Source organism: Neofelis nebulosa, chromosome 1 (assembly GCF_028018385.1).
Source record: "Neofelis nebulosa isolate mNeoNeb1 chromosome 1, mNeoNeb1.pri, whole genome shotgun sequence".
In the NCBI taxonomy this organism is placed as follows: Eukaryota; Metazoa; Chordata; class Mammalia; order Carnivora; family Felidae; genus Neofelis; species Neofelis nebulosa.
The window spans coordinates 214,025,689-214,052,553 of record NC_080782.1 but is presented as its reverse complement, the minus strand read 5'-3'; the positions used below and the strand labels follow the sequence as shown (position 1 = coordinate 214,052,553).

Below are 26,865 nucleotides of genomic sequence, written 5' to 3'. Positions count from 1 at the left end.
TGGAAACCAGATATTGGGCTTGAAAATGTACATTTGAGTTAATATTTGGCAGGAGATATCTAGATCTAAGGGCAGCTGGCAGAGTGGGACTCAGCGACAAGGTGTGAAGGTGACTCAGGTTCCTGGGTGTCCTGACCCTCCTGGGGTGGTCACATGCTCCCTGGCAGCTTCCTCTTTTCCTACAAACTGGACGTGGGGAAATCCCCACTGGGCACTATAAGAAGCCCCTGGGCTCTGTGTAGAAACCAGTGGCTCCAGCTAAGAGCACAAAATGAGGACAGGCCTCCTCTGCCCCCTGGCCCTTCTGTTCCTCCTTGGCCAGACCACAGGGAATTTGGAGCCCCTGGTCCCTGGCCCCAGTTCCAGCTCTTTCCTTGATTCTGTGTTCGTCTCCAACTTCATCTCTGGCCTCAGCTCCAATGACAGCTTCACTCCCAGCCCTGGCTCCGAGTCTCAGGTGAGAAGGCCCCACGGCCTGAGAGCTGTGTTAATTCCCTTCCTCTCACTTTTTGGGGACCTGAATATAATTTCATGGATGGCTAGACCTGAGCACTCTAAAAGATTTACGACTCCCTTTGTTAACTGTAGGCGCCCTGGAAATGAATTAAAACCTGGGTAAAATAATTAAATTGTTAGCAAGAGAGACGACATCTTGGTTCTTCTGCCGGGAGCTTTAGGGAAAGAACTGAAGGTTTAAAGAGGTTCTCAAACCTGGCTACGCTTGGAATTGGGGGTGGGCAGGGGTGGGAGGGGTACACCAAAAATAGAGATGTCCGGATCCTGTTCCAGATGAGAACTCTTAGGGAAGGGGCCCTGCCAGGAGTAGCTCCAGAAAAGTCGGTCTGGTTTGCTGCTCATTGGGAACCCTGAAGATGATGAAGAATCGCCCTGATGGAGTGAGAGCCTCTTTGCTCCAGCTGGAGCCCTGAGGATTTCTTTGAGCCTAGTTTGTAAAGGAGATGGATGGCCGAAGCAGGGGAGGTCTTTAGGAAAGTGCTCTTACACACAGATATGTCCCCAGAAGACTATTAACTGTCTTCCATTTTCCTTATAGGGAATCATAAGAGCCATTTCCGAAAACAACAACAGCAGTAGCAATAAACAGGCCAAACAAAATCAGCAACAACAACAAAACCAAAGCCTGTGCTAGGAAGGGACTGTCCCAGCTAGGCTATATCCCTAGACCGTACCCCGAGCCTAGTTCTTTGGGAGATGAGTCCTCTTCGTATCTCCTTCGAGGAGAGGGGAAGAGGCACCAAGGGATGAGACATTAGGGGGCAGGAAGCATTTCCTTCTTCCAACTCTGCCTGCGTCTGCTCTGGGCCTTTCTGTAGGAGCCCTGCTCTGGAAAACCCAGGCTTGCCTTGGGGTGGAGGAGTCTTAACTCCCCCAAAGCCTGCCCCTCTGCACTCCTATGATCTTTATTCACAGGTCAGGTCGCTGCTCACGTGATCATGTCTGAATGGGAGGGCCATTGGGATAAGGAGAGGAAAAGGCTTTTTTATTGTTTCCATTTTGACATCAGAACCGTGTAGATGAAAATTTGTTGATCAACAAATGGTTCGGATGAAGGCTCACATAGAAACTGCTGCAACAATGTTTGTTGAGCACCTGATAAATGCCAGGACTTGGTTAAGTACATAATATATATTATCTTATTTAACTCTCAGAGACAGGTAAAATTAATGGTCCCATTTTAGAGATGTGGAAACCGACGCTTAGAGAGGTGCCGTCGTTGGCTTAAAGTCACTAAGCCAGCAAATGATAGAACTCAAACTTAGTCTGCCTATCCTCTTCAGCATCTCAGTCTAGGCAGCTTTCTCTGTTTGAGGGGAGTATAGATGCAAGTTGCTAATTTTTAGGAGAAGCGTGGTTTGGGAATCGTGAATATGCGTGAACATTCTTTGCAGCCAGAAATCAGATGCATCATTTTATTCCACGATACTAAATAATTTCTGGGGACAATTAGAACTGGTTAACACTAATGTCCTCACCAATCAGAAAGCAGCATTTGGGTAAGATGAGCTAAAATGACAGAAAACAAAATATAGGTCAAGAAACGGAGAACTCCAGTATGCCTGTTGTTTGGCAAAAAGACAAATATTTAAAAGTAGATAAGGAATGGTAGTTAAATTGTGCTTAGAGGTTTTAATTTCCTTCCCAGTTCGCTTATCTCCCTCTGGTGAGTCAGTATCACTACCCCAACTTCGTTTTTTATGGCAGACAAGGTGTCACTTCTACTATAAACCCAATTTTCTAGGGCTGCCTGTCAGCTTGATGAGCTCTTTGGAAAGTGGTGGAAAACCCCTTTATAACTGTCATTGAGCAAGTTCCAAACGTATCATTTTCTGTACTTTGAAAATGTTGAGTACCATTATTTTATGCCTTGAATCTTTACAGGCACTTAGGCTTGGCTGCTAATTAGAGCCAATTGCAACCTTAAGTCACAAATGTGAGTCACACCTTCAGCTCTCGCGCTCAGAGCACTTCACATGCCTCAGATGTCCCCCTCCAAAGAAGGGGCTGCTTGCAGGGTCCTCATTTCACAGACAAGAAAAGGCTCCATGCTTTGTTCACACGGTAACTGGCAGAGTCGGAACCAGGAGTCATGTTCTTCTGTCATCAGGCTAAGGGGTTTGGGCTTGTTAGAAAAAAGGACACTAAGGTTCCCTAATGACAATGGGGCTGATTCACTGGGCGGGAATTGGGTCTTATTTGTCTCCCTGACACCACAGCCTGGCAAGTTGTAGACACCAATAAATGTGAATTGAACACACGCTGAGTGAGAACCCATCAGTGCGGGGTGTCTTGTAAGGTACAGAGGGTCCTATTTGTCCTCCACAGGGGGACTGCATACCCTCTCAGAGGCCAGGGGACAAGCACACGCCTGGGTCTCCCATTCCTCATGCTACACTCACACCGAGTTTAAGCAGTCACTGCAGATGGAGTGAGACCCATCACCATTAGCTTCATTGTCTTTGAATGTGAGGAGCAGAAATATCTCTAATGGGAGACACTGATCAAACTTATGGACCATTTTGATGTCAGCTGAGCACGCGGGGCTGATGATAAGCAGGACGGCAGCTAGGGAGTCCACAGTGCTGGGACAGAGATGTTCAATAGAAGACAGTGGAATGGCTGTCAGCAGGGCTCATAATTATTTGCCTGCCTTTCAGGTGAACTTCAGGACTAAAAGTTGTTAGCGAGTTGATTGTCTAGAGACTGCTTGATGATCTCCACTATTTTCTGATTTGACAGAGCTTTCCAGAGGAGTCTAAGCCTGGTTCAACCCTGTCCTGTGCAGCTAATTAACCTCCCCTTTTCAAAATGCAGTGCGAGACATTTTGGGGGGTAGACAGTTGTAATAATAAGCTATTTTTTTTTTTTCAAAAGTCCATGATACATTGGTCCTCCTGCAAAAGCCTTGGCGTGCTTTAGCCAGATGCTTTCTATCTTCAGTGGGAGTGATAAAGCAGGTTCCATTCTGGTGTAGCTCGTCCAGTCCTTCTTCATCCCTGGCAAAGACCCTTACCTTAATCCCCTCCCAGCCCCAATGTTTAGCATAAACCTGCTTGTCTCTCCTCTTTACTCCCCAATTCCTGCAGGTGTGGGATGTGATTGGCAAAGAAAATTGAGGCCAGTGTCAAGAATTTACCTGATATGCATATATATATATATATATGTATATATGTATATGTATGTATATATGTGTGTGTGTATATATATATATATATATATATATACATGTGCATGCGTGCGTGTGTGTTTGTGTGTGTGTTTGCTTATCTTAAAGAAGATTAGGTTAAATTGACAAGCAATTTAGTTGCAAAAGCCTGAATTAATTGGTCCAGAGGTCACTGACAGAACACATCTTGACTGTAGAAGCATCTAGGTCCGGCTTGTTCAGGGATCATGGAGGCTGGTAGATACTAAATGCACAGAGCACATCACCTCAGCTGCAGCCAGCTGACCTCCTAAACGTTGAGAGGTGTGGCCTGCGTCTCTTCAAATTCTGCAAACCAGTGCTCTCTCCTCGGTCATTTCGGAGAGACACTTCGGTCTAATGTTCCACAGGTGAGCTTTGGGCTAGCCATCAGATGAGATCATTGTCAAGCACAGCCAGTCCACTGCCAAGAGTTACTCTGGAAGGCAATAGTTGTAATAAAAAAAAAAAAATGTTAATTGTGCTGGGATCCCCTTGGGGAAGTTCGAGAGGGACAAAAGAAAAACAGGATCTTTCAAACCTGTCATTTTAAAATATGCAGCGGCACCAAAGTGTGAGCCTGAATATCTTAAAGAAACATCAAATATTTTAAAATGACTTTTCTGCAAGTGGTAAGTCGGAAAACTTAAACATTTTTTTTGCACAAAACCTTCAGACTCCTACATTGTTCAGTCTTTTAAACATGGCTGTTTTTTCCCCACTCTAAAGAATGTTAATTATGCAATTTTGCAGGTGGAGAGAGGATGTAAATTTGCATTGTATATTTTCCTCGTAACTCCTATGCGTAAGGTTTTTCTCTTTCCGTTGGAAGGCATTGGGTTGCGATTGGAGGTAAAGGTGAGGAAGAGAAAATGAGTACATGGAAGGAAAGGGAAAGTGACATTTACTGATCGCCTACGGCGTGCCAGGGACTTGGTTTACATTACTTGGTGACTCATGGGGACAACCCTGTGAAGTGGGTTATCTCTGTTTGGCAGATGAGGAAATTGAGACTCATAGAGGGTTCACGTCCAGAAAGTGGGAGAATTGGAATTCAGGATGCTCATCACCTCCTTCTTTCCCTCACCTTACTTAGGAATAGTAACAATTACCCTGAAACCTACTCAAGAAAGGAGAATCTTCCTTTAGGTGTAGGTGCCTGACCCTGGTTTAGCCTGACTGGTGGAGATGTGGCTACACACGGAGTGTAATCACTGCCTGAGAAACATGAGCTCTTAGCTCCTGTCTTTGATGCTATTCATTTACGTATTGGACTCTACTTGCTTGCCTCTGAGCCCTCTTTTGACAGGCCAATTTCTGGCACTCCAGTTACCCAAAAGCTCACTTCCCAGCTTCGTACTGATGTTGAACTTATTTTTATTTACAGTCGCTTTCCAATTTCACTGGCTTCGAGGATGACCACGGGACCTGCCACTGCTCCGTGACCCTCCCAGACACCACCTTTCCCGTGCAGAGAGTGGAACGCTTGGAATTCACAGCTCACGTTCTCTCCCAGAAGTTCGAGAAAGAACTTTCTAAAGTAAGTATTGCTTTTCCTTCTCTTGCAACAACTTCTTGATAAGAGCAACCCAACCAACAAAACAGAACACTTTTTATCCAGGACTTTATCTGCAGGCTTCTTCAGTTGTGCCAAAGCCAGCATGTTTGCATCCTATGGAGGAGTTAGCCTTTATTTCACGGCACACCTATGGAGTTCTTTATAGCGGGAAAAATGAGGGCACGCGGAAGAAAATGGGCTGGAGATTATGCACGCCACGGATAAACTCACTTCAATATTGTATGCGTGCAGTTGGAAAGAAGCCTTGAGCTCTCCCTGCAAAACGCAACCTTGCAATTTGCATTTGGTTTTGGTTTTGTTGTTTCTTCCTGTTGATCCTCCTCGTCTTCCCTCCAGCTTTGCCTTCTCTGTCCTCTCCTCTGTTCTCTCTTCCTTCACTTTCACTTTTTCTTCCTATTTCTGCCCATTCTCCCTTCCCTTGTCCACCCTTCTAATCTTTCTCTCCCTTTCCTTCCTGATTTGTGTTTCTGTTTTTTGTTTTGTCTTCTCTTACTTTTGGAAAGTCCTGCCTCCTTATCTTCCTCCTCCTTCCCCTCCCCACTCCTCCACTCTTGGAAGCTTCTCCTCTTCTCCTCCTTCCTTTCTCCCTCCCTTCCTTGCTCTTCCTCTTGTTTTTTCTTTCCAATTTACGCTCTTCCCTCCCTCCCACTCTCTGTCTCTCCCTCTGGCTCTGTCTCTGCCTCTCTGTCTCTGTCTCTCTTATTCTCTCCCTCGTGTGTTATTCTCTGTTGTCTCAGCAGGAGCATTACATTAAGCCTGTCCCACATTAGACCAAACCTGAAGAATTTGAATCAATTCTGGTAGGTCACACAGCCTTGGCAAAAACCCTGACTCCAACCCCCTGATTAGGGCTTTTTTTCTAGCCAGAGGAAGTTATCCCACCGGGTGTGCCTTTCTCTGAGCCGGTGGGGCAATGTGACCTGGCATTCCAGTTTTGACCCCTTCTTCGTTTTTTGGCCAAGTTAAAAATCAATTAGAAAGGCTCCCATTTTCTGCACAGGTGAAGTCCAAGCTAGGCTATAATCACATTATGCATTATTTAATACAACGCCATTAATTTACAAGGAGCTCTGGCTTTACTGCAGGATTCAAAATAAGTTTTCCTGAGAAATTTAAACTTAGCTGCCTCACCACCCAGCACAGTTATCCTTTAAGACAAAAATGATGATGAGGCTGAGACCCTGCTTTCTTCCCGAACTGGTAGATAAATATTCTACGTTTCAGTGGATGTCCAGGAAAATGTGTTTGACTACTCTAGGAACCTAGCTTCTTAAGAAATAAAATGTCCTTGAATTAATCAGCAGAAAAGGCACGGCACTAAATTATAAATTCCAACCATTAATATTCATAGCCTTATTCCAGCATAATCAAGTACAGATAAGAAGTTATGCATAAAAACATAACAAGTGGAGGAAAATCCTAAGTAAAGATCTTTTCAGTTAGAGTCATTTGCTTTGAAATAGTGGAAGCTACTGATTTGCATGTCTTCTTTGCTGGCAGGAGTGTGAAGGGCAGTTTGAAACCCCACACTGATCCAGGGGAGGTGTGCAGCTCGCCAGGGCTGAGAGTATGGGACGTTTAATTCCGATCCTGTGAGGGGGAAGATGGCATCTGCCTTGCTAATAGTTGGCAGGGAGGAAGGGAGGAGTAGGTGGGAAAACTTTTAGTTCCCCAAACGTCAGTAGCTGGTCCTAAAGAAATCTGTGATTGAGGCCTGAGACAGGTATTGACCTGCCGGCTGAGATTTGCATCAGAAATTCTGTGCGACATCGATAATAACAACAATAATAACAGCTTCCTTTTCTGTTTCAATAAATTTTATTTATTTATTTAGAGAGAGACAGCATGCAAGTGAGCGAGGGGGTTGGGAGAGAGAGAGAGAGAGAAGTGGGGCTCGAACTCACGAACTGTGAGATCATGACCTGAGCCAAAGTCAGAGGCTTAATGACTAAGCCACACAGGTACCCTTGTTTCTGCTTTTTAAAATGCTTTCAGTCCTGTTCTCCTCTCAAGCAGCTCTTTAAGGCCAATAGGCCAGCGCTCTTCCCATGTTAGGGAGGGAAACATGGGGGTCCATAAAGGTCAAGAGCCGTAAATGTGGAGGTCATTCCTCTCTTGGCCGAGTGAGCCAAGTCAGGAATTTGGGTCTCCGACATCATCCCAGTCCCTTTTCTCTCTGCCATGCTGTTATCAACCTCAAAGAAGAGATGTAGAAGGACAGTAATGCCTTCAATCCAAAGCTATCTCTTCTGCTGAGGGCTTTTGAATTTTCAGGTGAATTATTATAGCCGTCCCTAAGTTGCCTTGGAAATCACCATTCATCTGGAGGCCTGGAGGGAACGCCCGATTGGACAGGCCTGCAGAAGAGGGTTTTGACTGCCTTACGTTGATTCATTATCTGTCAGTACACAGGAAAGACAAGGAGCTGCCTCTGCATGAGCTGCTGAAAGCATTTTATACTTTTCTGTTGTTTATGGTATGTCTTCTTGTGACTATACTCAGGAGCGGACGACAAAAAGACAGCTCAGGGTTTTCTTTGTCCAGGGGGCTGTGGCGTTTGGGGCGAGTTATTTCATACGACACACGTTTGCCAATGGATCCTCATGCATGAGAAGGTCAAGGTAGTCTGGGAGACATTTAGGCAACTTATAAACAAAGAACATTGACGGAACAACGTGTCATGCACTGAAAGAGAATAAATTAAAAAGTGAGATTGAAGAAAAAACCCCTGAAAGCACTGTTTCTCTAATAATTGCTGTAACTTGTAGACATCCAGTAAGTGAAGCACTTAGTATGCATTTTCCCAAGTCTTTGCAGAAACCTGGTAAGCTTGCTACCATTACCCCCAGTTTATAGGAGCAACCAAGGCTTAGAGAAATTAAGTGATTTGCCTACTAAGTACTGAAGTCAGCTTTGAGTTTAGGTGGACCTGGCTCCAAAGGATTTCCCATGTCTTCATGGTCAATTCAAGCTCAACTCCTCTTGTTGTTAAAGACATATTAAAATAACAGTATGTTGCAAAGTACATTTATCTGTTTCTGATAATCTGGCCGTAATTATGATCAGAGGTTTTGAGGCAGGAACATGAGCCAGACTGATTCCTTAGCTTAATAGCCAGCTGTGCTGCATCCGTATCTATTATGGGACCATGTCTACCATGCAGAACAACAATGAACACCCCAAAACAACCCCCCCAGACAAATGTTGATTCTTAGAGCCCATCCGTGATATAATATATATATAAGAAACAAAATGGAAGCTCTGTTAGATTGGTGATTTGAAGGCAAGCATAGATGAGTCTTTTAAAGCTCAAACTGCTAGTGATGAGGAGCTCGTAATAAAGATGTTGGCACAGGGGGGTGTCCTCTTAGGGCTAGACCCTTATTATTTTATTTTTATTTTTATTAGAGAGAGAGAGAGCTGGGGAGAGGGGCAGAGGGGGAGAGAGAGAGAGAGAGAGAGAGAGAGAGAGAGAGAGAGAGAGAGAGAGAAAGGGAAAGAAAGAAGGAGAGAGAGAGAGAGAGAGAGAGAGAGAGAGAGAGAGAGAGAGAGAGAATCCCAAGCAGGCTCCATACTCAGTGTGGAGCCCAACATGGGGCTCAAACTCAGGAACCGATAGATCACGACCTGAGCCAAAATCAAGAATGGGACACTCAACCAACTGAGCGACTCGGGTGCCCTGTGGCTAGACCCGTATTCTTGCTCTACATCTCTGGTGCAAGTTGCACTGTGGCTTCTGACCTTGCACTTCTAGGGAGAGCTAGATGTTCTGGGAATTGCCCACATCAGCTCAGCACTAGAGATCTGTGCATGTAAAGAGTTTACATGAGCAATCTACTTAAGTCAGTAGAGTCCTCAAATTCCCTCCTGCCTTCTAATAACTCTATGGACGATTCTAGTTTTCCTGAACATCATCGAGCTTTCCTTTAAATGTCAGCTGAAAAGAACCTCGAGTTTTTTCCCGAAACAGATCTTTAGGGACTCTTCATTTTGTGGCTGAACGAGGGCAGGCATGCCACACATCCTCATAGGTAGCAAACTCCAGGTTATGCCTTGGTTTTCAGTGAGAATCTGGGAGAGCCACATTTTATTTAGCAGCGATGACAGTTGGATCACTCATTTTTGTAGAACAACAGCTGCGATGTGCCACCAACATGTTCCAGGAAAACAGAGGGTGTTTCATTTGTTCCAAGAGCCGGCAAGACCAAATGCCAACAAGAATATTCATTCTGCAAACTTCCATTTCTGCGATGGATTGGCACTTTATTATTATTGTTATTATTATTATTATTATTATTATTATTATTATTTTTACAGGCAAGTTTTTATGCTTGATTTTTGCAGAAATTAAAACCTGGCTACCTTATATTTGTGTTTATACTTTTGAGGGAGACTCGTTAGGTTTTCTGTTTTTTTCCAACTTCCTTAACCACCAAAATGTCACCAGCCTTGTCAGCCTCTGACGATGGCGCATCTGATGGCAGTGAGCATCAGTTGCCCGAGGAGATACACCAGCAGTGCCGAGGGCTGCATTTTCAACTTTCATTAAAATCCTCTTTGCCTGGAGCCCTAGCCCTTTAGGTCTGTGGCCTATGAGTCTGCTCTAATTTGCACAGTGGGGTTAAGTGGAAGGATGAAAATGACAGAAGTTAAGACTGCCTTTGGTATTGGGAGGATTACAGGCCAACATCTGGCTCTGAATTCATCCAGGCACCGTGGATCAGCTCCTTGACATTAGCACAGTTTGGGGAAAAGTATCACTTATGTTCGAATTTTTAGAAAGAGTGTAAAGCCAGCAACTTTTAATGAGCAGGTCCTTAAAAAGGCCATGGCATTTCTTTCAGAGATCAGATACAAAAAGAACCACCAAATGTGTTTATTGAAATACCCATTTGGAGCTTCCAATTATACACTAAACCACCAAGGGAATTTTTGGAAGTATTTTAACTTAATGATCAGACATTCAAATATATGCAACAAATGCGTAAAGGTCTGATTGCAATAATCAGTTCTTGGAATAAATGTGGGTGCACTTAATGAAATGTGCACTTTATAGTCACATACACACTCACATATTGTGTAGTAAAGTTGGGTTTTTATGGCACTCTGTAAAATGTAGAGGGGCTCAAAACTCAATGCATATGGCCACCAGAGAAGGAATTCTACTCAGTGCACTTCTCTCTCTTCTAGAAAATACTTAGATTTAGAGCGGTGTTTCTAAATGGAGGGAGGGTGGTGGTGATGGTGATTTTGCCCCCAGGGAACATTAGCAATGGCTGGGACATTTTTTGTTGTCACAGCTGAATGGTCTGTGGCTGTTATTGGTGTTTAGAGGCCAGGAATCCTGGTACACATCCTATAATACACAAGAAAGCTCCCCCCCCCCCCCAACAAGAAAGAATGATCTAGCCTAAAATATCAATAGTGCTGAGGTTGGGAAACCCTGGTTTAGATCCAGTATGTGCATTGAGGGGAGGAGGGAGGGCAAGGGAGTCTGGTTCAAACCAGTTTAGTTTGGAGACCTAATATCTTCAAACATTAAAATGGAAATTAAAATATACTTGTGAATGATGACTCTGAAGCAAAATTATTTTTAGTCTAGGCAAGCGCAAAATCCACCCCACCAATTGTAATAATGTTTTTTTTTTTTCGTTTGCATTTAGATAGATTAAAGAAAAACTAGTTAAATTTTTAGTACGTGTGCTGCGGAAGCGAGCACTAGTTAAATATATTTTTGATCCTTTTTTTTTTTAATGTTTATTTATTTCTGAGACAGAGAGAGACAGAGCATGAGTAGGGGAGGGGCAGAAAGAGAGGGAGACACAGAATCAGAAGCAGGCTCCAGGCTCTGAGCTGTCAGCACAAAGCCTGACACGGGGTTTGAACTCACAGACCGCGAGATCATGACCCAGGCTGAAGTCGGACGCTTAACTGACTGAGCCACTCAGGCGCCCCTCTTTTCTTTCTTTTCTTTTTTTTTTTTTTTTTTTTAAGTAGGCTTCACACCCAGCATGGAGCCCAGCACGGGGCTTGAACTCAGGACAGTGAGATCAAGACCCGAGCTGAACTCAAGAGTGAGACGTTTAATCAACTGAGCCACCCAGGCACCCTGATATTTTTGATCCATTTCTTTACCAAAAAAGAAAGAAAGAAAGAAAGAAAGAAAGAAAGAAAGAAAGAAAGAAAGAAAGAAAGAAAGAAAGAAAAAGATTGACAGCAAACAAATAGTCCCCAAGGGCTTGGTAGTGGAGGAAGACTGTATAGTATTACTTTGGAAATTGACTTAAGCTTTTTGATTCCCTTTCAGGTAAGGGAGTATGTCCAATTAATCAGTGTGTATGAAAAGAAGCTTTCAAACCTAACTGTCCGAGTAGAGATCATGGAAAAGGACACCATTTCTTATACTGAACTGGACTTTGAGCTGATCAAGATAGAAGTGAAGGAGATGGAGAAACTGATCATACAGCTGAAGGATAATTTTGTTGGAAGCACGACAATTGTTAACCAGCTGGAAGTGGAGGTAAATCATGAGCTCACTTCTGAGAGGCTTAATAATAAATTAAGAAGTGGGCAGGTGTTGGGACCAGGCTATGGATCTCTCTTCTGACTTTTAATTCTGCACTCTCTCATGACCACCTGGCATGTCCTGTGTTCTGCTTTTGGGGGGTGTCTGAATAGTGAGTGGAACACAATGGGAACGTGTTCATTGAGGAGCAAGTGTCATCCAGTGGGCCTGCCCCAGACCCAGGTGGCCTTTCAATGTCTCTAGAAAGGTGATGATATAAATCTGAACAACTCCATGGCCAAGTTAGATGGAGTGCCTTCTCTGTTCTGGATTTATCCTTGTGGGACTAGAAAGCCACAATTTACCGGATTTTGGAATTGCTAGGTCTGTTTCTCCTTTTGAATGATCATGTGATCCTTGATTCCTCTTGGAACACTTCTCCACATACTGGCAACCCTCTTTAAAGGAATTTCATACGATTATGTTTTAGTGAAGACTTTTAAGCTCTATGGATAAAGACCATCACATTAATGTTATGGTTGGGTAATTTATCTCAACGAGAATTTCATTCTCAACGAGAATCATGGACATGATGTGGGCTGTAATGGAGAAGTCTAGTTACATATCTCAGATAAGTTTTCTCTGGCCCTCGCCATTCGTTAGAAACTTAATTATAATACAACATGAGTAAACATGAGTTTATAGGGGAAGGTTATTAGAAATGAACTTTAATGGACCTTTGTGGATGCTTAGACTGAGACTGTGCTCTATTATTAAATCTGTTAAAATCTTTGCCATTTTCTTCTTGTCACACACATCTGCCTGAGTTCTGACAGGCGTTCACGCTAAACCATAAAATGTATTCTTCCAAATGAAACCATTCCGAAGAATCTCGGGTGTACTCTCTAGCAATGTTTCACTAAGTGACAAATTCAGCCCTGGAATGTTTATGAAAGAAATTGCACAATAATATAAAGTCACTCTGCATTTTTATTTCCTTAGATAAGGAATATGAGTCTCCTGGTAGAGCAGCTCGAGACGCTAGACAAAAACAACGTCCTTGCCATTCGCCGGGAAATCCTGGCGCTGAAGAACAGGCTGAAGGAATGTGAAGCCTCTAAAGGTGAAAATGTTACTGTCTCCCCACCGCCTCCTGCCCCTGGTAAGCCTGCCATGTTGTCACCACCTGAGCCAGCCCGGTTAAGGGCTGAGAGTGGGGCAGGGAAGGGATTTGGGATTGCAGAGTTGAAGCGGGGATGGGATTTTTGCAGGGCTGAGGGGGAGGGTAATGGACGGGGGGGGGGGGGGGGGGGTGGGCTCTGGTGAAAGCCTCTGGAATCTGCAAGGCGTCGGTGCTGTCCCGCGGATGGCAAGGGCTGATTGGCTCATGTATCTGATGAGCTGGGTTATGCCTTGACTCTTCCTTTTCTCTTGCTTTCTTTCCGTCCCTGCTTCCACACCTGTATTTTTCCTTTACGCTTTCCTGAAATGCACCTGCTGTTTCTTCGAGTGTCCGAGGATTCAGGGAGGATTTAACGGTCCACCTGTACAGTACTTGTGGGTCTGGCCTGCCATCCTGCCTAGAGTGTGAGTTCCTGGAGGGCAGGGATAGCCTCATACTCTCTAAATAATCTTTGGGGCTAGGTATAGCATAGAGGTGGGTGCTCCATAATACCTCCATGAATGGAGGTAGTGGAGTGTAGAGGTCAGGAGTATGGCTTTGGGACGCCAAAGACCTGAGCTTCCCAGCTATGTGGCCACAGCAAAAGATCCTTAATCTCCCCCTCCATAAAACGGGAGAATACTACTTACCTGTGAGCAGGTTAATGAAACAAGTCTTGGGAAGCACTGTACTCTATGATTGACACTTATATGCTGGAATTTGTTATTATTATTAATGATGATAATTGAAGTGAAAACCTGGCTGTGAACGAAAGCGGTCCTTGTGTGCTTCAGCACGTCACTCCAGGTGAACTAAAGCCCTCCTCTGTCGCCCTGTGCAGCCCTGTCACAGGGAAGCCCCCCCTGCGGGTCATAAGCATCTCAGCCTGAAAAGGGCCTGTACCTTCTCATCAAATCATACAGCTCTTGTTACTTTCATTAATTTCTGTTTCCACAGACTGTTTCCTCTTAGGCTGTGTGTTTCTGGATCCTTGTCAATGTAACTGGCTTCTTTAAGGCTTTAATTAGATACTGCCATAGTTATAAGCCTCTTGGTGGTGTTCAGGAGACTCTCTTCCCTCCCTCTGCTGTTGGCAACCTGTCATAGTATGACATACAGAGGAAGTTCAGGACAAAGGCCATGCCTTGTCCTCTGGAACACACTGAGGTTAAATTTAGTCTGGGATCAGCAGTGTCAATGTGCATTGAAAATGTGAGCTCTTTCTGCTGGGCCACGCAGGGCTCCTTGAGGACAGGGTCAAAGCAATGACAAGCCCTGATAACACGTGAACAAGGTTTTCTTTCTTTCTTTCTTCCTCCCTCCTTTCTCTCTTCCTCCCTCTATTCCTTCCTTCCTTCCTTCCTTCCTTCCTTCCTTCCTTCCTTCCTTCCTTCCTTCTTTGGAGTGAGGACATTTTAGAACTGGAAGGGACATTTAGGGCCATCTAGCTCAGGTCCATCATGTCTCAGAGGAGGGAACTTAGGTGGTGAGGGTGCTGCTTTTCCTGAGGCCACACGGGTGGTTAGTGGCAGGGCTGAGGCCGAAATGCAAGGCCCCTCACTCCCTGGGTATCTCAGGACCTAGAGCGTCCGTGGCAATAACCCAAGAATGGCAGTGGGAGAGAAAGTACACTTCTTAGTATATCTAAAGAGGAAAACAAGCGAGCCTGTTGGATTATTTTTGTTAGAAGTTTTTTTCGAGAACTTTCCCCTAGGTCCTCACACTTAGACTTTTGTGAGTCATCCCAGCCCAGCTGTGTTGTTTAAGCAAATTGGACCCAGATTTCCTCTCACTTTCCCACAACCTTGGCTGTACCTGGATCCCGGCCAAGCCACTTGGCCCTCCTCCAGCCTTGTTCATATTATATTTATGATGTTTATATTAAACTGACTTTTTGTCATGTTTTTAAATCAATTTCTTTTACTTGCTCTCTTTCTGTTTGGATTGGTTGATAATGCAGAATTGGAAACTCCCCAGGCACCACAAAGTTGTCAGCCTGTGGAGACTTTAATTAAAGTTACTCACAATTATGGGACTTTAAAATCTGGCCTGTCTGCTTTTTTCACTGCAGAGTTGCACAGAACAAAAGACTGCATGCAAGTCTCAGCTATAAAGGAATTCCATGCTCTCGGGGCTCCTCTCTCCCAGTTGCAGGTTGCTGTCTGTGGTCAGCTTGATCTTAGAACCAGTACATGTAGTGAGGGTTCAATAAAATGCACTTTGTATTTGGTTTATGCCGCAAATGGTATCCTTTTCTGCTTCATTTCATAGAACCTTCTAATCTAAAATAATTGCCCTTCTGCTCATTAACTTTTTTTCCTGAGAACAACTGACTCTCTCTCTCTCTCTCTCTCTCTCTCTCTCTCTCTCTCTGATCTCCCCCTGAATCTAGATGACTGGAGATAGGCAAAATGTATGTACACGCCCAGGGGTCGATTGCGGTTGTGCTTGGAGATGATGTCAGGTTCTGTGCTGACACACAGTAGGTGCTCAGTAAATGGCTGATGAAAGATAGTGACCTGCCAAAATCCCAAGCCTTAGGAAAAGCAGAGTGTTGGGGAGAATGTATCCAATAATTTAGTCTTCATCATTTTGTGATTATGATCAGGTTAACTGCCTAATTCCCACAGGTGAATTGTATTCTCCTCTTTGCTCAAAGTGCAGTTGTCTAGGTAGGAGATTGCATTGATAGATCCAAGATTAAGTTTCCCCTGCAGATAGTCATTGACTTAAGAAAAATGCTACTAAGCATGAGACTTTAAAAAAGCCAACTTAGGGAGTGCCTGGGTGGCTCATTCGGTTAAGCGTCTGACTCTTGATTTTAGCTCAGGTCATGATCACATGGTTTATGAGATAAAGCCCAGAATCAGGCTCTGTGCTGATAGTGCAGAGCCTGCTTAGGATTCTCTCTCTCTCTCTCTCTCTCTCTCTCTCTCTCTGTCCCTGCCCCACTCATGCTCTTTCTCTTTCTCTCTCTCAAAATAAATAAAAAGCATTTAAAAATTCTTTAAAAGATAAAAAAGCCAAGTTAGGGTGTGTTAAAGTCTTATCATGTGGCTTCCCGGGGTATTTTCAGAACACCATGACAAGATCTAATGAATTGCATGATGAGATTGCCAACCAAGGCGACACTTGTGTGGAGGGTTCCCTTGCTTTATGTTCTGCTGAGTGAATACCAGGCTTTTTGTAAAACATATGTAGCAGGGTAGAGTGCTAGTTGTTTTATTAATAAGGTAATCTGGGTTTGGGGGCTTTGATCAGTCTTTCATTCTTTTATTCCACGAACATAATTTGGTGCCACTGCATGGCTGGTCCTGTTCTGGGAGCTAGGGTTCCCAGGATGGATACAGGAACCTCCAGAAACCACTATGTAGGAAGGGAGACAGTCGTGTGAACTTTCAGCTATATATAACGTGATGTGATTATAATGCTGATAGTTACCATTTGTTGAGTTGCATGTACATACCTTCTCTCTCTTCTTAACAGTTCTACAGAGTAGGTATTATTATTATTATTTTTTAATACAAGGAAACTGAAGCTCAGAAGCTTACACAGCCAGTAAGTACCGGAGTCAGGATTTGAACTGGAATCTGTCTGCCAATAGCTTCACCTGTACCAGGCTGCCTTCCATAGATGCTCTGATAGAGAGGTGCACCTGTGATTCCCGCAGTAACAAGAACGTTTCAACCACTCACCAGCCTGATTAACACCGATGTATCTTTACTTCCTTGCCTGTAGAATAGCTAAAAGTGTACTTTTACTTTTAGTTCTGCGGTGTGTTCTTGTCCACTAGGAAGACGTGAAGCGATGCATTGGTCTTTCACATTCTTGGATTATGGTTGGGCAATGGGTGGTTGTGCCAGGGGTGGAAGCTTGGGACGGCCGAGAAGGCTAAGACCTTGAAATGAAGGAAGGGGCGGGGAAGGGATATGAGATGAGGTAAGGGGGGGTTGGGGGAAGCTTGGCACAGATTGGGGGGAGGAGAAGGCTAAGACCCTGAAATGAAGGAAGGGGCGGGGAAGGGATATGAGATGAGGTAAGGGGGGGTTGGGGGAAGCTTGGCACAGATTGGGGGGAGGAGGGGTGGAGGCTCCAGCTGGGCAAAAAGGAGCAGCGGACACTAGGATGGCTGTCAGTTTCAGTATTGTTTCCAGGCCAGCTTGCTGCCGGGAGTCGAGGAAGCCCGCCATAGCCTTTTCTCTGGCCTGTCACTGCTGTAGCCACATCTGTAGTATTGGCAACAGTGCCCAGTTCTCCTCCCTGTTTCTGCTTCCTTTGACCACAGCCAGGGCCCCCCAGATGGCCCAAAGGACATTGAGGATGAGAGAGAGGTAACAAAAAAGGGTAGGAGAGTGTTTAGGAATGGCTGGGAAGTGAGAAAAAGAGATGTAGGCTTCATACAGTTCTGGTATTTACACCAGGTACAATGTTTAATTTCCTGGTCGACTTGTAAAATGATAAGCCATTATCATTAGTAGTCGTAGTAGAAGTAGTAATTTTGAAGAGCAGTTTATTTGGATTCCTTTATATCTAAGGATTTCCACATCCAAGACAGAACAGTTTATTACCTTTAACCCCGTGATAATGCTTGAATAAGACTATACATCGTAAGTTTTCCTTACGTATCTTGTTACTGTTGGTTCGGGATCTTTTCTTTCCAGGAAAGCAAGATTCGATTAAGCAAACAATTCCTAAGTCTTCCAACCTGCAAGAAAAACGTGACTTTCTTACATTTCCTTAGAGTGAAATGTAGTTAAATAAGTAAGTTCTCGGGAAGGTATTTTAACTAGTAAATCTGGTTTGTAGCATATGGAAATTCAAACAGTTTTTGTTATCATTAAACTGAACACACCATTAACTTTATTTTAATAATTCATGCATTGTTTCATAAACAAAAGCAAACAAGCATTCATCTGAGAGATCACTTTTAGGAGAAGAAATAATAATTTATAATTTTATTTATTATTTCTTTGGTGGAGAACAGTCTCTTGGCTGAACACACGTTGCTTTTTTATTTATGAAATGGTGCATGCATTATTAAAATAAACCAGCGCCTGTGTTCTGCTTAATGATATGCAAAATTATTTGAGGTTGGGTACAGAATGGTCTCATTTCTCTACCTGTTGTATGGTTGGCTGGCTTTCCCACCAACTGCGGATTTATGAGAGCATTTAAGGAGCACGTATTTAATTCTGGGACCAAAAAGCCCCAGCAGATTGGAAGAATAAAAGCAGGGTTTCTAGTAATGGTTTCACCTCTGAGCAGTCCTTGAGTGAGGAGGGGGAGAAGGGGGGGGACATTTAGCAAGGAAAGGAATAGGTCTTTCCATGTCAGTCAGAGGCACAGACTTACAGGCAAAGCTTTGCTCTCCCTTAACCAACGTCCTACCCCCACCCCCGCCCCGATAAATCAGGTAATTCTTTGGAGCTCTGCTTTTGGCTGTAGCTCACTTCATGTGCTCTCCATGGCTCCCTGATTCCCTCTAAACATTCAAAGCCAGAGCAAGTGATTCAGGTTCTGTTCCTTCTTCCCTCACCTGCTCAGCTCCAGGCAGTAGGATGAGGGAAGATGACCTCAAATGTACTTGAAGTGGAATTTTCTTTGTCATCCAATAAACAATGTTACCCATTTTTAAAGAGATATTTACTAAGATCCCTCAAAATGTGTGTTCAACTCTGGATAGTTATTATAAAGACCCTGGAGGAGTTTTATGTTATTTTTGTAGCTCATAAATGATTTGGGTTGGCAGGCATTTCAGAGTGTGACATGTAGGGCCAGTTGTCCAGCCTGGGTTGTTCACTGCTGGTACAGGGAAGGTAGAGTCAGTGGACTGGTGAGCCTGGTCCCACTTGATTGTACACATTGTGATGACAGTGTCAGAGTGAGAAAGGTGAAGGACTTGCTGTCATTCTATGACTCAGTAGAATATGTGGTATAAACAGCAAGATCTACTTTACAACTGCAGCAAGGTGGTCACCAAGTGATCTATGTAATAGGCTTATGCTTTGGGCACACATCAGATCCTATTGCCCTAAAATCACTTCCATGGCTTCTCAAGGCGGAAATCCCACCATTAGAGGACTATCTTTTTGTATCTTTAAAATACCATATTTAAAACTTCGTCTTCTGAGATTGGCTTGGGGCAGCAATGGTACCTGGCATGCATATGCACTTGGGGTTCCAGGGAGGGGCAGAAAGGTGAAGGGCATGGACACTTGTCCAGGACAGTCTTCTCCTTCGTCACAGTTGTCCCTGATCCTGGCAAATAGCACCTTGTGGCTTTATGGAAAAAGGGTAGGATCTAGGATGACCTTGCTCTTTTTGATTTCTCTAGAAGAAAAATGAAATAAAAAAAAAAAGATTGCAAAATGCTTTCTGGTAGAAGAAAATCTGTCAAATCCACCAAGTCCTCCTTTCCTCTTTCTAGGCCCTCAAACCTTTTTAATATGGCTCTTGGCAGTTCTAGCATCCCCATCTCCGGAATGAAAGCCCATTAAATAGGAGGTGGTTTTCTCTAGAGCTGACAGGAGGCTTGCATTGAGACTGACACCAAAAGAAGGTCTTGATCCTTCTCCATCAGAACCACGGTCGTCGCCGAACCTTGACAAGAAAAGTATTTATGGGTTCCTTGGTTCTTAGGACATTAAACCATTTGTATCTCATCATTCATTTTTCTCTAAGAATGCCCTTGTATGTTCTTGTTTGTACAGGGAGCTGTGGCCATGGTGGTGTGGTGAATATCAGCAAGCCGACCATCGTTCAGCTCAACTGGAGAGGGTTTTCCTTTAAGTATGGTGCCTGGGGTCGGGATTACTCTCCCCAGCAACCAAATGGAGGGCTGTATTGGGTGGCACCTCTGAATACAGATGGGAGACATCTGGAATATTACAGGCTCTACAATACCCTGGATGATTTGCTATTGTATATAAATGCCCGAGAATATCGGATTACCTATGGCCAAGGCAGTGGTACAGCGGTTTATAACAACTACATGTATGTCAACATGTACACCAGCCGGAATATTGCCAAAATTAACCTGAATGACAGCAGGGTTGAAGTGACTCAAACTCTCCCTGATGCCGCCTATAATAACCGCTTTTCGTATGCTAATGTCGATTGGCAAGATATTGACTTGGCTGTGGATGAGAATGGGTTGTGGGTGATTTATGCAACCGAAGCCAGCACTGGTAACATGGTGATTAGCAAACTCAATGACACCACACTCACGGTGCTAGACACTTGGTATACGAGACAGTATAAACCATCGGTTTCTAACACCTTCATGGTGTGCGGGGTTCTGTATGCCACCCGCACTCTGAACACCAGAGAGGAAGAGATTTTCTACTACTATGACACAAACACAGGGAGAGAGGGCAGTCTAAACGTTGTAATGCCTAAGATGCGGGAGAGAGTTCAGAGCATTAACTACCACCCTTTTGACCAGAAACTTTTCGTCTATAATGATGGTTACCTTCTCAATTATGATCTGATCTTTAACAAGGAACCCAAGTAAGTTGTGGAAGGATGAGAGAGAAATAAAAGTTTCCTTGAAAAAAATGGTCTTTTTCACTTATTTAGCTATCCGCGGGGGGGATTTGGAAGTGAATTTGCTTAGTAGTGATACTTGGGAGCATAGTTCTATCGCACTGAAGACTTAGGATATTTGCCCTGATTTGGTAAGTTCTTTTGGAAGCCATCTGCCTCCAGAGAATGCATTTCCCTAGTGAAAATAAGGTCCTTGCAGGGTAGATGGGATTGTGGGGGTCTAGGGACGTTATAGGTTCAAGGAAGGTGTCAGTGAGACAGCTCCGGAAATCAAGGAACTTAAAGAGAACCCTATGGCTTTTGGGGATTCTTTGTAAGGATGGGTGTCAATGACCAGCTCTCCTCCATGTAGCCAGGTTAATTCATCCATGCCTGAAAGAAACCTGATCTCAATTAGGCAGATTAATACTTGAAACTCCTTGAGGGATCAAGTCTCCATCTTTGGTTTTTCTTACTAGCATCTGGACAGTGTTTTATATGTAGCAGATTAGTAAACGTAGCATGCTTGTATTATATCTGTGAGATGCTCAGAGTTTTCTAGAGAGAGGCTCTTTTATGCACTAAATTGTACACTGTAAATCAGTCCCAGATGGACCTGCAGGTGGGGGATTTGATTTTTCTTTTATCCCTTTTGTCCACCTCTAGAAGAGTCAGTAGAACCCTCCTACCTCATAACTCCATTCCAAAGGCATGCAGAAGACTAGAACCAGATTTACCAACCAGTTCCCTCCTCCCATTTCCTACCTCCTGCTTTTTATGAGAATTAACCAGTTTTTTTATGGAATGGGTAGAAGAAAAACAAAATTACACTTTTTGTCTCATCATGAAATTACACTTACATGACTCTAGGACCGTAAGAACAGATGGCAGTGATAAAATAATAGTGTATCTGGTTACATGACAAAGCCCTTGGAGCATATGTGACATTTGTATTAAGTCATATCAATTGTTTCATGCAAGGGTTGTCTTTGTTTAAGCCTAAAAGTTGTAAGAAAATAAATTTTTTTTGAGGAAGACATATTTTTAAAAAACCATTGAAAATATCTAGTAAATCAGTGCAGTTTGAAAACCTAGCAGGTGTATGTGCTTCTGTGCTTTTGGATGGCTTTCTCTTCCGGTCTTGGTCTGTTTCCCCTTGATGTTCATGAGTCCCAGTCTATAGGACTGGCTCTTTAAATGCTATAACCGTCCCCTTTTAATAAATGATTAAAGTGTGTTTTGATATAAATGTTGTCTTTTGGGTTTTTTTTTTTAACTCTTTTATTTTTATTATAAAAAGCCTCTTAATAGGATGGTCTCCACCTTGCTGTGAGGTACAGTGTGGCTACCTCCCAAACACCGATGCCCAGGAAATCATACACCTAACAGCAGATAACATCAAGACTTTTATTTTTTTTATTTATTTATTTTTATTTATTTATTTTTTTAAATTTTTTTTTTCAATGTTTTTTATTTATTTTTGGGACAGAGAGACACAGAGCATGAACGGGGGAGGGGCAGAGAGAGAGGGAGACACAGAATTGGAAACAGGCTCCAGGCTCCGAGCTGTCAGCACAGAGCCCGACGCGGGGCTCGAACTCACAGACGCGAGATCGTGACCTGGCTGAAGTCGGCCGCTTAACCGACTGCGCCACCCAGGCGCCCCACATCAAGACTTTTAGAAAGAGTCCAAAGTCAGGCTGGCTCTTTAGTTTTCATTTCCCTTTAAAATCCATTCTTTCTGGCAGCTTTTGTTGTAGGAGACTGCACTCTTTTCTTTGGGGATATGACCTTATGTACTTATTAATTTGCATGACTGATCTGATTATTTCCAACGTTAGACTATATTTGTGTGGCTTATGTTCCTTTTCCAACCGAGCTGTTAAAATGGGTCAGAAGCCTCCAGATCTTCCCTAAACAGAAGGTCTTGGCCAGAAAGCAAAGATACTAAGTGGCCATATTGGAGAGAGAAATACCTTTACCAAAGACAATGTATAGGGGGACAGGTGACCTAGAGCTGGAAGGGAAGACAGACCTGGCTAGTGTAGTTAGTCCTACTGAAATGTTCATTTTTAATACATGCCATACTTTTTTTTTTTTTTTTTTAGGCAGGTGGTAGCTATGATATTTAGTATTTTTAGCAGTGTTATTCTGTATTTTTCAGGCTGAGCATAGAGACAGGTATGGCCTTCAAAATGCAACAAGATGTGAAGATAAAGACCAGTATGTCATGTGAGATATAAGTTAAAAAACAGTGATGCTACCTTAATCTGGCCAGCGGGCAATTTTCCAGATGAATGTTCTACCACATTCATAGTATGATCTCTGAAGATCTGGAAAAGAAGGCAGGAAGCCAAAGTAACCCTAGCAGTCAGCTTCTTATTTAAATGGCTACAGAAGCATTTGCCTGACATTTCCCTTCAGAACCTTCTTCCACTGGATGTGGTGTATCAGGGGTGTATGCAGGGGCTGCCTGCTGGAAATTTCCCTACTGGGAAGGCTGAACAACTAATTGAAGGATTGAGATGCTGGAGTTTATTGCAATGCAGTTGCACAGTGGAAACTTTAGCTCAGGATTCATCAGCTAATGCCCTTTGGGGGGGGGGGTGGTGGTGGGAATTGGATGTATATATTTTAAATCAGCTTTATTGAGATGTAATTTACATGAGGTAAAATATATCAATTTTTTTAAGTTTATTTATTTATTTTGAGAGAGAGAGAGAGCAGAAGTCGGGGCAGAACAGAGAGAGAGGGGGAGAGAGAGAGAATCCCAAGCAGATTCCACACTGTCAGCACAGAGCCCGACATGGGGCTCAAACTCACGAACCATGAAATCATGACCTGAGCTGGAATCAAGAGTCAGACACTTAACCGACTGAGCCACCCAGGTGTCCCAAATCTGCCAACTTTAAGTGTGCAGTTAAATGCCAGTTGTATAAAGGCTACCACAATTAGGATGCATAACATTTCCATCACCTCCCAAAAGTGTTCTTGTGCCCTTTCGGAGTCAGACCCCACCCTCATCTCCTGGTGCCTGCCAACCACTGATCTCTTTTCTCTCTCTGGAATCATATAATATGTAGCCTTTTGAGTCTGGCTTCTTTAGGCTGAAAAAGAGAAGTTGTGGACTGAAATTACCCCCAGGGGTTAACAGCATTGCTCTCAAGGTTCCCTACATTTTTATTATCTGGGGGAGATCTCTGGTGACCTCCTTCCTTGTACCTGTTCCCCCCTGGCCTGGAATTGCCGTGGGAAGGACCTAGCTCTGGGTGTCGATCAAACCTACCTACCTGGCAGCATGCCCCAAACCTGAAACTTCCTTTGTCCCCAGCCTTAGTCAACATTTGGTCCCCAATCTCTACCCCTGAGCCGCAAGCATGTCTACCCAGATGAGTTCTGATCTTAATTAAAGATGCCCGTAGCTAAGAGCACAGGATTTGGAGTCAAACAAAACCAGATGTGACTTTTGGTTCTGCTGCTCACAAGTGGTATGGCTTTGGGACAGTGTCCTTAATTTTTTGGAGACTCAGTATCATTCTCTATATAATGGAATAAAACCACCTGCCTCAGGGTCCTGTTGGGTGAATTAAATGATATCAGGTATGGAAAGTGTTTAGTACAGTTTTCAGCGCATGCTCTACCCTCAACAAAGAGTTATTACCTTCGTTTCTCATTCTGAATTTTAGGTTCAGTGTGGTTATTGGGTTGACAAGATACGCAGCTCCTTGGGGTCAGAATTTACATCTTCTCCTCTACAAGACTTGTTGTGAGTAGGAACTCTTCAAGCAGGTGCCATTTTGTTGTGAAAGAGTTCCAAAGGCACCTTCTCTTCGTCCTCAACTCCGAGACTTCCCCTCAGAGCCGATGTTTATTGTGTTCTGACGTCAAAACACAGATTGGCACCAGCAGCAGGAGCGGAGGCCCCTTTCCCTTTCTTTTGAGCCCCTGAAAGCCTAAATGAAGGCTCGTTTTTATCAGGAGTGGGACCAAAATAGATGCATGCATTCTGCTACTTGCTTTGCTGTAGTCAACAAGGACATCATCTTCTGAGAACAGGGATTAGTATTTATTTTGAACTCTACTTTTAGTCCAGTTTATTTCTCTTTTAGGGTGTGTTTTCATTGCCAGCCTGAAGAACATCCTTTCCATCTCTTCTTGATTCGTGAGCCACTGAGAAGGAAATGGCAGTGGATGGGCCGACGGTGACTATAGGGCTGCCTTCATGACGACATAGGGAGGTTCTGGGCCTGAGCCCTTGGTCATCTCAAACAGATGTCACACCATGAGGGATGATTAGCCTCCTGTGCTCCAGAACGTTCTGAAACAACGAAAAGAGTGAATTGTGACACATCAGAAAATAAAAGGCAGGCACGTTTGTAAGGCACGCTCCCAGCCAGTGGGACAGACCAGCTGGCCTGGCTCATCGATGAGAGATGCTATTTGAGTTGTCAGTTCAGTTGCCAGGCCTCACATCTGTAGCTTGGGATGCGCCCACTTGTCTCTGAGATCTGCATCTGCTCCTGGAGTTCATTCAAAGGGAATGGCTCTTGGAATCAAGGTCCGCTGTGGAAAAGGATGGCCTTTTCTGTCCAGCAGGGAGGCTTCTCCTTGGGGGCCATCTCTGGGCCTGGAACCTGGAAGGATGGTTTCCCCGGGCCTTGGCCCCTCTGGGGAATATTAAAGAAAGACCCGTGGTGTGCTTGGGGGCTTCTATGTGGTTTGTCCGGAGCTCAGTGTTTGTGGCAGGCAGAGGAGGATAAGGATGGAATGATACCGTGGGCCAGGGTTTATATAACATCAAAGGAACTTCATTCCTGAGGCTTCACTCAGGAAATTTAAACTGACTCCAAATCTCTCTTTTTAGGCAGATTCTTGCAGCTCACGTGTTCTTTTTGGTTATGGCCTATAATGTTTTTATGTATTGTTAGTGGTTTATTTTGACTTTCTTTCACCTTGGTAGCTGATATCAGTACGTTCAGGGCAGAAGCAGAAACAGAAATGTCTTTTAACTGGGGTGCCGCTAACTGCCATATTAAACCTCATAGCCTTAGAGACTTAGTTCCATAGCCGGTGTTGTTTTCTCCCTTATTCAGTGACCACTACTTTCACCATTTTGTTCTTGGTCATTGTGTCTATAACATCTTCGTCATCTCTAACACCTCCTTCCCCCCGCCACCCCCAAAGACTGGTTGTGGTTTTATCCGGTGCCATGATGACGGCCAAGAGCTTCTCTTCCAAACAGTGATGCACGGACCCAGGCTCATTCTCTTCCATCCTGCAGCTCCCCCGCCTTCACACGTAGCTTTCAAGGTCACTGTGCTTGTCTGCATCCCACAAGCAGAGGGGAGAGAAGCACGGAAGCTTTGAAGTATTGGCCGTTTAGCTCAGATCTGAAAGTGGTGTCCAACTGTGATGGATTGGGATGGGTCCCAGTCCATTAACATAGGGTCACACCTAATTCTTAAGGAAGGCTTGGAGACACACAGGTTAGTTGGGTGCACAGGAGAAAAGAAAATGGGTTGGTGAACACTCAGCCAGTCTGCCTCACCACTCTAGGTATTGCCAGAAGGATTTAACATAGAGAAACAAGTGCTTACAAATCCCTGGAAAGGCTGGAGGCAGGAGAACTAGAGGCTGCCATTTAACATTCGGCTTTGAGGTCACACTTTTTGCCAACTGCTACTACGTCTGGTGTCATCCTTGTACCCTCCAAAGTGGTACCAGCCATCAGCACGCGGAGCCCCTTTGCTGCCAACCCTCACCTCTGCTGGTACCCACTTAACCACTGGCACACTTGCAAAGCCTTCCACCTTCCAAAGCTGCTGTAAGTGGATCTTGTTCACTGAACCTGCACGGACCCAGAAATGTAGCCATACCGGAGACTGGGAGATGTGGTTTCAATCTTCCTTTGCTGGGATACAGGGAAGATGATACAAGTTGGAATTGATACCAGAGCCAATAGACTGTGGCACAGCAACCTTATTCGGTGACCACTGCTTTTCACCATTCCTGCTGTTCCCATTTTGTCTCTGGTCACTGCTTTTTTTTTTTTTTTTAGCTTGTCCTTCATCTCCTGGTCATTCATCACTGTTTTGTTTTTAATGCTCACTCCCAGTAGTGGCTTTGCCTGATGCTGCCATAATGGGAGAGTTTCTCCTCTGACAGTGGTCAATCTGAATGAACTTTCAAAGGGAAGCTGGCTTTTGCAACTGTATAGTTCCTCTGTCAGACTCCATCAGAGATATTGGAATGGTACCGACTTCAAAGGTAAATCCATCCTAGGGATCCAGTAGTGTCCTAGGAGGGGCTCCTATTTCTATTGGTGGAACCATCTAGGAAGTTCTAGAACTTGGGGTGTACCCTGTTTCACATTCTCCCCTTGGATGATATTT

At 44.1% G+C, this 26,865-nt stretch overlaps 1 protein-coding gene across 1 annotated transcript; it reads left to right on the top strand.

Annotated features, from left to right (window-relative positions):
• Positions 1-237: 237 nt before the first annotated feature.
• OLFM4 (olfactomedin 4) lies at positions 238-21,722 on the top strand. Its single transcript, XM_058683724.1, has 5 exons — positions 238-457; positions 5,091-5,243; positions 11,590-11,802; positions 12,790-12,949; positions 19,660-21,722. Exons 1-5 carry the CDS (start codon positions 272-274, stop codon positions 20,460-20,462), a joined length of 1,515 nt encoding a protein of 504 aa, XP_058539707.1. The 5' UTR covers positions 238-271; the 3' UTR covers positions 20,463-21,722.
• Positions 21,723-26,865: the final 5,143 nt, after the last annotated feature.

Excerpts from the sequence above, each read along its gene's own strand:
- OLFM4 (XM_058683724.1), top strand. The coding sequence starts at position 272 with ATGAGGACAGGCCTCCTCTGCCCCCTGGCCCTTCTGTTCCTCCTTGGC. Across the intron at positions 5,244-11,589 it reads TCGAGAAAGAACTTTCTAAA|GTAAGGGAGTATGTCCAATT; the intron begins GTAAGTATTGCT and ends ATTCCCTTTCAG. Across the intron at positions 11,803-12,789 it reads TTAACCAGCTGGAAGTGGAG|ATAAGGAATATGAGTCTCCT; the intron begins GTAAATCATGAG and ends TTATTTCCTTAG.